Below are 12,111 nucleotides of genomic sequence, written 5' to 3'. Positions count from 1 at the left end.
AACCGAGCTGTACCCGATTGAAGAGACCCAACTAGGGTGGAACTGGTCTTGGGTTGCTTGTGTTCCGGTTCAGAGAGGACTTAGTAGTTCAGGCAGCACTACTGGAGCAGTATCAAGGCTGATGTATATATGGCGGGTCTAGTCTGAGGTGGCATTGTGGGCAAAAAGACAAAGGAGTGGGATGCAGCCACGAGTAATTACCAGTGACTGAGATTAATTGAAGCATTCCTTCCATCACTTTTTTCTTTACTTCAGTCAGGCTTTAATCCAGACTTTTGAACTTAACTAAATTGTATGATCTAGGACAAATAAATTTGCTACTGATGAATTAAGGGTTAGAGCAAGGAGTAAAAACTACAGAAAGTAAACAGGGCCCTTTGACTCGGTTTACTACGTGTTCCTGTCACTGGCTCCATGGCTCAAGAGTAAAACTTTTTTCAATTCGATATGTGAAATGAGACAAAAAGGGTGGACATTCTTTATACTAGTATGCTTATATTAAAAAAGCAACACCGCAGTAAAATGTACCAATTTGTGTCTTTTTAAAATATTTTTCTTATCCTTAAAATTTCAATGCCCAAGATTGGCCGATGGTGGTAGGGCAATGCACCAGTTCAACACACTGTTGTCCCTTGAAGCATGCACTACTTTGAGCTACAGCATACAGGCGAATGTAGTTTGGCTTTCGGCTGCGCTTAGGGAATAAACAATATAAGTCTGTTACTCCGAAAGGGATTCACTAGACCAGCTTGTACCAGAGTACATTCCATTAGCATGGCACTCCTAGGTGACTGCCAAAGATTATCCTGGAATTCTTGTGGGGTGCACTCAATTTGCCGAATTCTCTGAGCAGGGTGTGCTAGATTAGCCTTGCACTTCTAGGGGATACTCTCAATTCGCCTGGAGATCCTGGTGGAGATACGCATGCTGCTCCTAGGGTTCTTACACTAGACTGACATAGTGTCTGTCCTCTACCATCACATTCTAAATCTTGAATTCTTCTTGGCAGAGATGAACAGCTCACTATTGGCCTACTATACACAGACTCAACAGTGCCCGCAGCCAAGTTGCTAGCTACAAATGTTACTGCATGAACGTACCTCTGCACCGGTATCCTTGTTTGATAACACCCCAGAGCTGCTAGCTACAAATGTTACTGCATGAACGTACCTCTGCACCGGTATCCTTGTTTGATAACACCCCAGAGCTGAAAAACATAAAAACATACATTTGCGTTAGGAAATATTTAATTGTAACAGTTTTTGGCATCATAAGCATTTACAAGAGCTTCATATATAGTAGCAGCTCTGCAGGTTCCGTTTATTTTAGCCAATGTTTGAAGTGAATTTACAAGACTGCTTTTAGGCAGTATATACATTTATAAACCAATGCAAATTTGGGGGCAGATGTACCATTTTTGTATACAATGCAGTGCTGTGTTGCATGAAAGGGAGAGAGCAGAACAGCACTATATCTACTAAGGTATGGCACCTTTTCCCCTCTTTTCCTATGTTGGCACACTTCAAGTTGCCATGCACCAGCGCACATGACCATTCTGTAAAGCTTATGTTTATGTTACTGGAAGCAGACCCTTCCAGTGCAAAAACTGTGCATTAATATTTTTCCCACATTGTATGTGTGTTGTACAGTGCAGCACACATGCAAAGTTGGAAAAATGTGGAGAGTTATAAAACATGCTCCACTATTGCACCTGCCTCAAGGCAATTACAGTTTCCGGCACAACCCCCTTTCTACCAATGTTATTAGATAGAGATTTGCATCAAACCCACTGAGTGGTTGCATGGGAACGCCCATACACACACATTACACTACTTTACATTATTTTAGGAAACTTTCTAACACAATCATGATGTGTGTTGAAAAGTCAATCCCATCACAACATTTGCTCTAGGTTTGCATCGCTTTTGTGAAGCAAGCCTGGCACACATTATTAATACATTTTGGTGCCAGTTTCCTGACATATAAAGTGTCTTCCCTACGTGACGGCCAGAGGGCAGGCATAGAGTGCGGATAGTCAGAGTGAACGCACTTGTAATTAATGGCAGTTGTAAAGTGAAATGCTTTCCTAGTATCTAGAGAACTTATATGAGCAGGGCACACTTAGTCCAACTATTCTTGATACTCAGTTTCAGTGTCATACTTCGGATTGATAACTGGCGTCGGACCTTTTTTGACTCTTTGATTACAGGCTTGCCATCCTTTCTGAATATCATGATTACAGGCACTGTACTGCTGACAAGTCAAGCATTACGGAACAGCACCAGTGATGGGGCATCACTGCAGACAAAACACATGTAACCGTGCAAATATTGAAGGCAGAGGACCTTTGAGGCAACAATGATTACCAGCGGCGTACCTTTGATGGAAATGGTATAAATAATGGTACAATATCTACTGTGTGCAATGCTTACATATGCCCACTTCCACTGCGGCAAAATGATTGTAGGAAAAATAAATGATAAAATGTTCTCCCTTGGGGGCTTGAATCCTGGAATACAAGGGCAACCATTGGGTTGATTGCTGGCACAAAATACCAGTGAACGTTTGCTGCATGACCGGAATAGAACTGCAAAGCTTTGCATTGATGATGTATAGAAATCTCTCCCATCCCCGTTTACCACCCCCTTCCCATGGGAAAAATCTGCTGAGGCTTACAAATCCAGCACAGTTGTCACAAAATGTGGGCCGAAGATAGGTGGTCTCCTGGAAGTTGTGTGGAAAGCCGAGGCCCAGTTTGGAATAGATGGAGCTGGCCCTCATGAAGTAGGCGGTGATCTCATCCCGGCTGATCAGACCTTCCCTGCAAAAAAGGAAAAACAGAGGAGCTGAAACCAATGAGGTTGTGGCATCACAAAGGAGGAGCCGGGGCTGAAGGAACCTCAGAGAAGGAGATGGAAACAAGGAGGTGGCCATGGAACCTTGAAGAAGGCGGAACCCCACTGGAAGGAAAAGAACTATGAAGCTGATTGAACCTCAGTGAAGTACAGGAAGACTCAGAGGAGATGGAACTAGAGGAGGTGACGGAAATAGAAAGCAGGAGATGAAACCTCAGAGGAGGAGGAGGAGGTGAACTTCAGAGCAGTAGATGGAACCTGATTTGAAGGAATAAACAACCACAGAGGAGAAGATTGAAGCAGAAAGGAACAAGAGGTGACAGCAGTGAAACAATGAGAGATGAGATGGCAACAGGACGTTAACTTCAGAGCAGGGGATGGAATCTCAGTAGATGAGAGGAATCACAGCGGGGGGGGTGGAACTAGAGGCAATAGCTGCTAAGGAAACTCAGAGAAGGCACTGGAAACAGAAAGCAGGAGATGAAAAATGGAACAGGAGATGGAAATAGAAGAGGCGATGGTGAATATAAACCTCAGAGGTGGCGATGGAAACAGAAAGCTGAAGATGACATCTCTAAGGAAGAGGTTCATTTTTATATCAGGAGGTGAAACCTCAGCACAGGGGAGAAATGTCAGAAGACGACAGGGAAACAGAAAGCAGGTGATAGAATCTCGGTGCAGGAGATGGAAGCAGAGACCAGGAGATGGAAACAAAAGAGGCGATGGCAGTCAAGGCAACTCAGAAGAGGAGATGGAAGTAGAGAGTAGGAGACAGAAACTCGATGAAGAGGTTGAGACTCAGGAGAGTAGAGCAACCACTGAGGAGAAGATGGAAGCAGAGAACAGGAGATGGAGGTGATGGACCTCATAAACAAAGAGTGAAGCATAGAGCAGAAGATGGAAATAGAGGAGTTGGTTGCAGTGAAGGAGATGGAAGAGGAGAGCAGAAAATGGAGCATCAGGGGATGAGATAGTAACCAACAGTAGGTATGCAGGTGAAGGAAACAAAAAACAAAAAAAAGGAGTTGTAACCTCAGAAAAAGACACAGAAATTTAGGTGACGTACAACCCCAGGGTAGGAGGTGGAACTGGAGAACAAGTGATGGACTCACAGACGGAAGGTGGAACTGGAGGGGGAGTTTGTGGAAGCAGGATGTTGAAGAACCTTAGAGGAGAGGTGGATCCTTGGAGGAAGTGGTGGAAATGGAGAAAAGGTGATGGAATATCAGTGGTAGGGCTGGAACCTCAGTAGAGCAGATAGAACTGCAGAGAAGGAGTTGGAAACAGAGAAGGTGATGGAGCCTCTGTATGGGGGTGGTACCTCAGAGGAGAAGATGGATAGGTCTATCTGGTGTTGTCACTGTCTTTGTGTCTCTAGCTCAACAAAAGTTGAATGAGGCAAGAAGGGAATGTACTTACAGCATTTTATTCTGCCGTTTTGTGCACAAATGAATTGCCTTAAAATTGTCAAGGAATGGTCCTACATCTCTTGTTCGGATCTGATACATATACAAGATCCTGATTCAGACAGGTGTCTAGATGCAGGGTAAAGTGGAACATTTACTATAATACCGAGGACTACAGTGAAAAACTTGGAGACACAAAGATGGATAAAGTCACAGTTCTGGTATGGGAATGGCTCTGTGCCTTCTATCCTGCTCCAACCAGCCTTCAGGAGGTATAGATTATTCAAAAGACTAGTCTATTTGTTCATGAAGCATTGATCTTGCACTTACCGGTCCTTGTCCATGACACAGAAGGAGAAAGGGAAGCTGGCTGCGATCTTTTCAAATTCATCCTGCGAAATATACCCATCCTGGTCATGGTCATAGTTCTTGAAGACAGACTGGGTGGAAACAATGAAACGTAATAGCCTTTAGCAGAAGGTCTCAAGAGCAGGTCTTAGTAACTAGTAACAATTTATAATATACTTAATGCACATCCTTTGTTTCCTTTTCACTGTCAACTGTATGTATGCTATTCATCCACCATCAAGTAAGTACCTATGTCTCCTTTCAGTGTGCTCATTCGTATTGTTAAAGATCCCACATACCTTTTTTGCAAGTCTACACAGCTACTCTGGTAGTAAGGCTTCTGTTTGTTTTTTACTCTTGCTTTGGGCTCAGCACATACATTTCAGATACATTCTACTCTTTTACGATCTTCAGCTCTATATTTTCTCCTTGATAAGGTTATCTCTACTTTATGCCAGACTTTGATTGGTTATGTAGTGTCAACTTCTGACAGTAGATTTCACTAAAATCCTTGTATAATTTCAAGCCTGCCAGAACAGTCTGAATTTTATTTATTTGTACTTCTGGCGCCCAATAAAGTTCTTTCAAAGCACAGACCTGCTCCTCAGTTTTGTAAAGATTAGACCGGAGACTTTCAGCCGCTGCAGAACGCTCTCATCAAAGGGGGAAGATTACGAGGGTTTGAAGCCTAAGCACAGCGCTTTTTTTAACTCTAAACTTGCTGCTAATAAAACTTTTTAAAATTGTTGTGTCAGGAGACCTTTGTTTTAATATTTGTTTCAAAGCTTGCACAGTCCACTTACCTGCACCTTAAAACAAACAACCCACTCGCCTTTAGCGAGACTCCACCGGTAAGGCCAATCAATAGGTGCCATCTTTGTTTGGGCTTGAGTGGCTGGGACTATTTAACGGGGGAATGCAAGTGGGCAGCGGGCGCGCCGGAGGCGCGCCAGAGGCAAGCCCGTCTGCGCCCGTCCGCGCCGAGCGCCACAAATGCTGCCCAATTTGTTTTAGCCCGTCTCCACTACTCCAGGGACGCCCTACTTAATATCGGTAAGAGGAAGTTAGGGGTTCCTCCGCAGGCGCTAATCTGTGGGTTGGTCAACAGTAGATCAATGATAAAACTCTATCAGGAGATCCACGACCTGCTTGAGGACCGAGATCTGGACCTACTGTTTATTACGGAAACCTGGATCACCCCTGACTTGCATGCCCAGTAGGCTATAAAATTCTTCAAAAGCCACGCCTGACGGGGAGAGGAGGAGGGGTAGGGATAATCTTTAAAGACAAATGGGACTGCGTCCCTTGGACGATAAATGCCATAGCAGGGTTTGAACTCCTGGGTTTCACCTTACAGGAGCCCAAGGGGAAGGTGCTGTCGGGCATGGTCTGCTATAGGCCTCCGGGCATGGATTGTCATTATCAGACCCTACTAGTCACCATTACCACCTTGGCTCTTTCACACTCCAGACTGCTGCTCCTCGGAGACTTTAATCTGTGGGACACAGGGAACCTAGGGAGCCACCTGAAGGCCCTGAGTCAAACTTGCGAGAACTGTGGTCTGCAGCAGATTATTCAAAAGCCTAATCACTAGGGAGGTAATACTCTGGATCTAGTCTTCGCTAAGCAATCTGAAACAGAGGTACTCAGCATAGTGCCAATGAACTGGACTGATCATTTTTTAATTCAGTTCAGGATAACCTTGCCAAGAAATAAGCTGACGGGAAATAACTCAACCACCTATCGGTGGGGGAGAGGCTGGGCGAAACTCTCCAAACTAAGCCCCTCCCTCCTATCTCATTGTCAGACCATACTTAAACCTGGGGAGGCTGTTGAGGAAAGTTACACCAGATACAGTAACTCTATTAACATCATTCTGGAAGAGCATTTCCCCAGGAAAAAGCTTAAGATCAGAAGTACACCCTCGGCCCCCTGGTTCAATGAGGAGCTGAGAGGGCTGCGTTTAGCCCGCCGGCAGTCTGAGAGAAGGTGGCGTAGGACCTACCAAGAATCTGACAAAATAGCCTTAAAATCAATTCAAGCTCAATATAAACAGGCAATTAAGGAGGCCAAGGCACAATTCTACGCAAGCTCCATCCTACAGGCATCCAATAGCTCCAAGGCTCTCTTCAGTATTGTCAGAGATCTTGGCAACTCTGGCTGCCTGGCCAACAGAATCCAGCCATCGCAGAACCTGTGTAATGAGGTCGCCTCCTTCTTTACTGACAAGGTCACTAAAATCGTAGGCGGACTTGACTGCAGTTTAATGGATATGATGCCCATCAGTGAGGCCGTTAGGACAGACACCTCTCTGATCTGCTTTCCACCCCCCACAGAGGAGGCCTTTGGTATTATAGCTCAGCAAATTTCATCTGGCTCGCCTCTCGACCCCCTTCCTCATAAAATCTGGAAGGAGTCTGGCCGTAGTCTATTTCCTGACCTCTGGCATATTTGTTGCCAATCCTTGAATGAGGGAACAGTACCAGACTGTTGGAAACGGGCGATAGTCACCCCCTTGTTGAAAAAGCCTTCTCTGGACCCTAAGCTACCCGTTAATTTCCGTCCCATTTCTCTACTGCCTTTTCCAATCAAGATTCTGGAAAAGGTGGTTAGTAAATCCCTGTCTAACTATCTGGAAGAGAATCAACTGCTGGACAGTGACCAGTTTGGTTTTCGACCGGGACATGGAACGGAAACTGCCTTGACAACGGTAATGGACGAACTTCGTATGCGAGCCGACAAAGGAAAGTCTTCAGTACTAGTGCTGTTAGACATGTCGGCCGCGTTCGACACGGTCAGCCATGGTGTACTGTTGTCAAGACTGACAGAACTAGGGGTCAAGGGAAGCGCCCTGGAATGGATGCGCTCCTATTTAGAGGGCCGGCAGCAGGCAGTCATGATGACTCCCTTCACCTCCCCCTGGTCCGCTACGGTGTACCCCAGGGCTCGGCAATCAGCCCGATCCTTTTTAATGTATACCTAAGTCCACTGATCCCCATTATAAAATCTTTCGGGATCAAAGTGGTTAACTATGCGGACGACATTCAATTGTTGTTTTCCCTTGAAGGTGAAGATTCGGTACCCATAATTTCCTTTCAGGAATGCATGGGGCTGGTCATAGACTGGCTAAAAACCAATTCCCTGCAGCTGAACGCCGAGAAAACGGAGCTGCTGCTATGTCATGCTGCCAGAATACCTAACCCTCTTCTGGGTGAGTTCAGGCTCCGACCAGAGGATATCCCTATAGAAGCTGCTAAAACGGTCCGCAATCTGGGGGTCATGGTAGATGAGAACCTCCAGATGCAAACTCAGGCCAACAAAACCATCAGCACCTGTCTCTCCTTGCTGAGAGCCCTCCGCCAAATTCTCCCACTCTTACCTGGCGAGGCCTTTAGTGGTCCAGAGTGTAATCCTGAGTAGACTGGATTATTGTAACTCCTTGTATTTGGGTGCTCCCCAATACATTGTGCAGGGGTTACAACGAATCCAGTCTATGGCAGCCAAATTGGCACTGAATCAACAGCGCGATTCCTCTGTGCAACAGGCACTGAGGGATCTGCATTGGCTGCCTGTAAAAGACAGAATTAATTTTAAATCCCTGGTCCTGGTCTATAAGGCCCTACACAATACTGGGCCGCTTCCTCTGCGAGAGCGCTTCTCATGGTATGAACCTAAAAGACCTCTTCGATCATCCAGTCAAGGCCTAGCCTCCATCGCTAAAATCAAATTAGCTAGGATGGGAGGCAGGGCTTTTAGCACGGCAGCCACACGTCTCTGGAACAAGATCCCCCAGGACTTGAGGCAGGCCGGATCCTTGATGGGGTTTAGAAGAGGCCTCAAGACTTGGTTATTCGCCTTGAACAGACAGCAACCCCTTGTTTAGCTGAACTGACTACTCAATACGTTCCTACCATCTTTGTCTCTGAGCGCCAGGATACCGGTTGGGTGATAGTTGCGCTATATAAATGCACTATACAATACAATACAATTAGTTACTTATTCTCCTTACGAGGCTCTCCAGCATAGTTGGAGTTACTGCAGTGTAGTCAGTAGAAGGTACCAAGTGCTGGTTAATTCAATACGATGTTTATACTTTCCAAAACACATCTCGGTTGTTCCAAGCTAGTATATAGCAAGGTCGACAAATGACTTGCACCTAAAGAGATTTGAATCTCGATTAAGGCAGTTGTGTATTTCTCCAGTTATAATCTTTGCATTTTTGCAGGGTTCCAATGTGCTGTTCTCTCTCACAATGTGTACTTATGATAGTAAATCTAACATTCCTAGAGGAATGTACTACCACCAAAACTGTTCAGAAATATTAAAACAAGCAGCAGAGTTGACTTTTAGGGGCCATAGTTACATCTCTAGGTGCAAGGTTGTGTATACTTGTATTATGTATTCAGTAAGTCATTACTTACTGTGGCTCTGAATACCTGGTCCCAGTTGCTCTGACTCAAACATCCCCCATGGCCAGATATCCTGTTGGCGCTGATGAAGTGCGTCATGTTTCGCTTTGACTCTCTTGCACTCATGACAATGACTCGCGCCACAGCACTTTGCGACTAATCTCACTCTCTCTGCTGCTGCAGTAACTTCCTCTTTTCAGATGGACTAACATGGGGAATCCAGACATTTACTGCACAAGTCAAGGTGACTAATCTTGCCAGTAGTTTTGTGCAAGGAGAGATATCTCCAGCAATTTTGTAACTAGCTGAAACAAGTTACCCCAATAAAAGTATTTTGCTGCAGAGGTTTCACAACTCCCAATACCAGGAAGTACTGATGGTATTAAAACAGACTTTCTAAAACATCAAAGTGCTTGAAAAGAATGTAGATAAAGAGAAATGTCAATTCAAGGCGTACATTGCATTAGGTTTGACCTGCCTTTGAGCTTTAGGAGGTGAGCTTGAGGGCGTGTGATCGACCCGGAGGCTGTTATATTGTTTTACAAAATCATTTATATGTAATCCTGTGTTCCCGCGATCTTCTCCATACTCACATCCACCATTCGCTGCACATGCTTGCTGATGGTTTTGGGGTCTGGTTTCGGGGCGACTCCTGAAGCCCAGTCTGCAACCACTGGTGGCTTGGAAGGCGTCAAGGGCTGAGTGGAAATAAACAGGAGACAATTATCAGAGATGACCTGCTTTGAAACACACTTTGCTCATCTGTTAGATTCCTGCTGTCACTGCGAACCTGTAGAGGAACTTCTTGAGTGAATTGATTTTAAAGGATCCAAATTCAGTCCCTGGCATCAACTGTTGTTCTTTCTTCCTCCCTGACAACTCTGTAACCTTTGCGACCCACATAATTCTATCATTCAGTGCAAGTACTTGCTCATTTTTTCTGTAGCACTTAACATGAGTATTTAATTTAATTTGCCTTCTCGTTTTTTGATCTGGTTTGACAGTGTGACTACTATGAAGACCTATTGTTCACTATATAGATTATGTTGCATTTGGGTCCGCCCCTTTTAATTTTTGGCTTTGTTCAGCCAGCCTCTTTCATTCATTGGCTTGAGGGTTGTCACCCACCTCTTGACTCAGCCCAGTTGAGTATTAATCTTTCATCTAATGCTATAGGCTGTTTGGATGGATCCTTCCACCTCCAGTCGAGTGCTCGCATTGAACTCCTCGTGGAACTACTTTACTGTTCTATTCCTCTCTAACCGATGCTGCTAGCGCACTCCCACGTGTTTTGCTCTAAGGTGCAAACACTGCATGTGTTTTCAGATCAGACACACACCTATTAACATTTCCAATGCTTGATTTGGTAGGCAATCCAAGTGGTGAATGGGAATATAAGCTGAATGTTCTGGATATTTTCTGAAGGAAATGTTCACATCAGAGGTGAATCCACTGGTGGAATTTTCACAAATATTATATTCCCTAAGTCAAAAAACAACAGAACACACTCCAGGATCGAACAGGAGCTAATATTGGGGTAAAGCCCCTCTGATTTCACCATGTGGCACCAGTATCTATAAGTAATGGTGCTGTGGCCCCGCTTGTCATTTATCAAACTCCATTGCATCATATGTGGATGCAATGACCTCATTGCACAGCAAAAGGCATTCAGGCAACTTATCTCCGGTGATGCAGCCCTCCTCCCATTTTCCAGTGGCCCTTGCTCTGCCAGGGACGTCAGGTAGGGGTGGCAGCTTCAACTCCTGGCTTCATCTTTGGTACCAGTGGCCCTTACTGCCTCTCATCTCAGAGGCCATGAAACCTGGGGTTTTCTTTAGTTTCCATAGTCTTCTCTACTTGCCCTACCCCACGTCACACAGCAACAAGTAAGAGGCTATTGGGGTGCTAAGTTTGGGATGAGGGATCAACGGTGTGATGCCATTGGCTGTCAAAGGATTCGGGATGTCACTTTTGAATCCTCTGGTTTTTGGTGACTCAAAGTGGATGTGGCCGGGACGTGGCTTTGGTATGTTTGTGAGGTGACCTGCGCCCAAGTGAGGGGCGCTTCATCCTATTTCGCAGCGGCATGACTTGTCGAAGGGCATATTTCTTTTAGAAGTTGTTGTTATAAAAACTTGTTTAGTCAGAATGATTAAAATCAACAATCACACTGAAATACAGGATTAGTGACAGGACACGTGACATTTTAATGCATGTGTAATAGACTAGATCAAAATGGACGCACATTACAAAATGTACCGATCTCTACTGCATGATCACGGCGTAGAGGCGCTTGGTGCTACATGTGTGATGGTGTAGAGGTGCTTGGTGCTTATGTGTGATGGCATAGAGGAGTTTGGTGCTACATGTGTGGTGGCGTAGAGGTGCATGGTGCTACATGTGTGATGGCGTAGAGGCGCTTGGTGCTACATGTGTGATGGTGTAGAGGCGCTTGGTGCTACATCTGTGATGGCGTAGAGGTGCTTGGTGCTACATGTGTGATGGTGTAGAGGCGCTTGGTGCTACATGTGTGATGGCATAGAGGTGCATGGTGCCACATGTGCGATGGCGTAGAGGCGCTTGGTGCTACATGTGCGATGGCGTAGAGGCGCTTGGTGCTACATGTGCGATGGCGTAGAGGCGCTTGGTGCTACATGTGCGATGGCGTAGAGACGCTTGTTGCTACATGTGTGATGGTGTAGAGGTGCTTGTTGCTACATGTGTGATGGTGTAGAGGCGCTTGGTGCTACATGTGTGATGGCGTAGAGGCGCTTGGTGCTACATGTGTGATGGCGTAGAGGTGCTTGGTGCTACATGTGTGATGGCGTAGAGGTGCTTGGTGCTACATGTGTGATGGTGTAGAGGCGCTTGGTGCTACATGTGTGATGGCGTAGAGGCGCTTGGTGCTACATGTGTGGTGGCGTAGAGGAGCATGGTGCTACATGTGTGATGGCGTAGAGGTGCTTGGTGCTACATGTGTGATGGCGTAGAGGTGCTTGGTGCTACATGTGTGATGGCGTAGAGGTGCTTGGTGCTACATGTGTGATGGTGTAGGCGCTTGTTTCTACATGTGTGATGGCGTAGAGGCGCTTG

General features: G+C 45.6%; 1 protein-coding gene across 8 annotated transcripts in view; it reads right to left on the bottom strand.

Moving 5' to 3' along the window:
- RASGRP1 (RAS guanyl releasing protein 1) overlaps positions 1 to 12,111 on the bottom strand; it is a 326,343-nt gene that overhangs the window by 19,205 nt on the left and 295,027 nt on the right. For all 8 annotated transcript variants that reach the window (XR_014968959.1, XR_014968958.1, XR_014968960.1 and 5 more), the window contains 4 exons: positions 9,612 to 9,716; positions 4,592 to 4,701; positions 2,677 to 2,821; positions 1,171 to 1,207 (listed from right to left, as the gene is read on the bottom strand). Coding sequence is in view for 4 of the 8 variants with exons in the window: in XM_085627323.1 (XP_085483449.1) it covers positions 1,171 to 1,207; positions 2,677 to 2,821; positions 4,592 to 4,701; positions 9,612 to 9,716 (397 nt within the window). In the remaining 4 variants the exon portion in view is untranslated. The remainder of the gene's footprint in view (positions 1 to 1,170; positions 1,208 to 2,676; positions 2,822 to 4,591; positions 4,702 to 9,611; positions 9,717 to 12,111) is intronic.

Source organism: Triturus cristatus, chromosome 9, assembly GCF_964204655.1.
Source record: "Triturus cristatus chromosome 9, aTriCri1.1, whole genome shotgun sequence".
Taxonomy (NCBI): Eukaryota; Metazoa; Chordata; class Amphibia; order Caudata; family Salamandridae; genus Triturus; species Triturus cristatus.
This window is presented reverse-complemented; position numbering and strand designations above follow the sequence as displayed.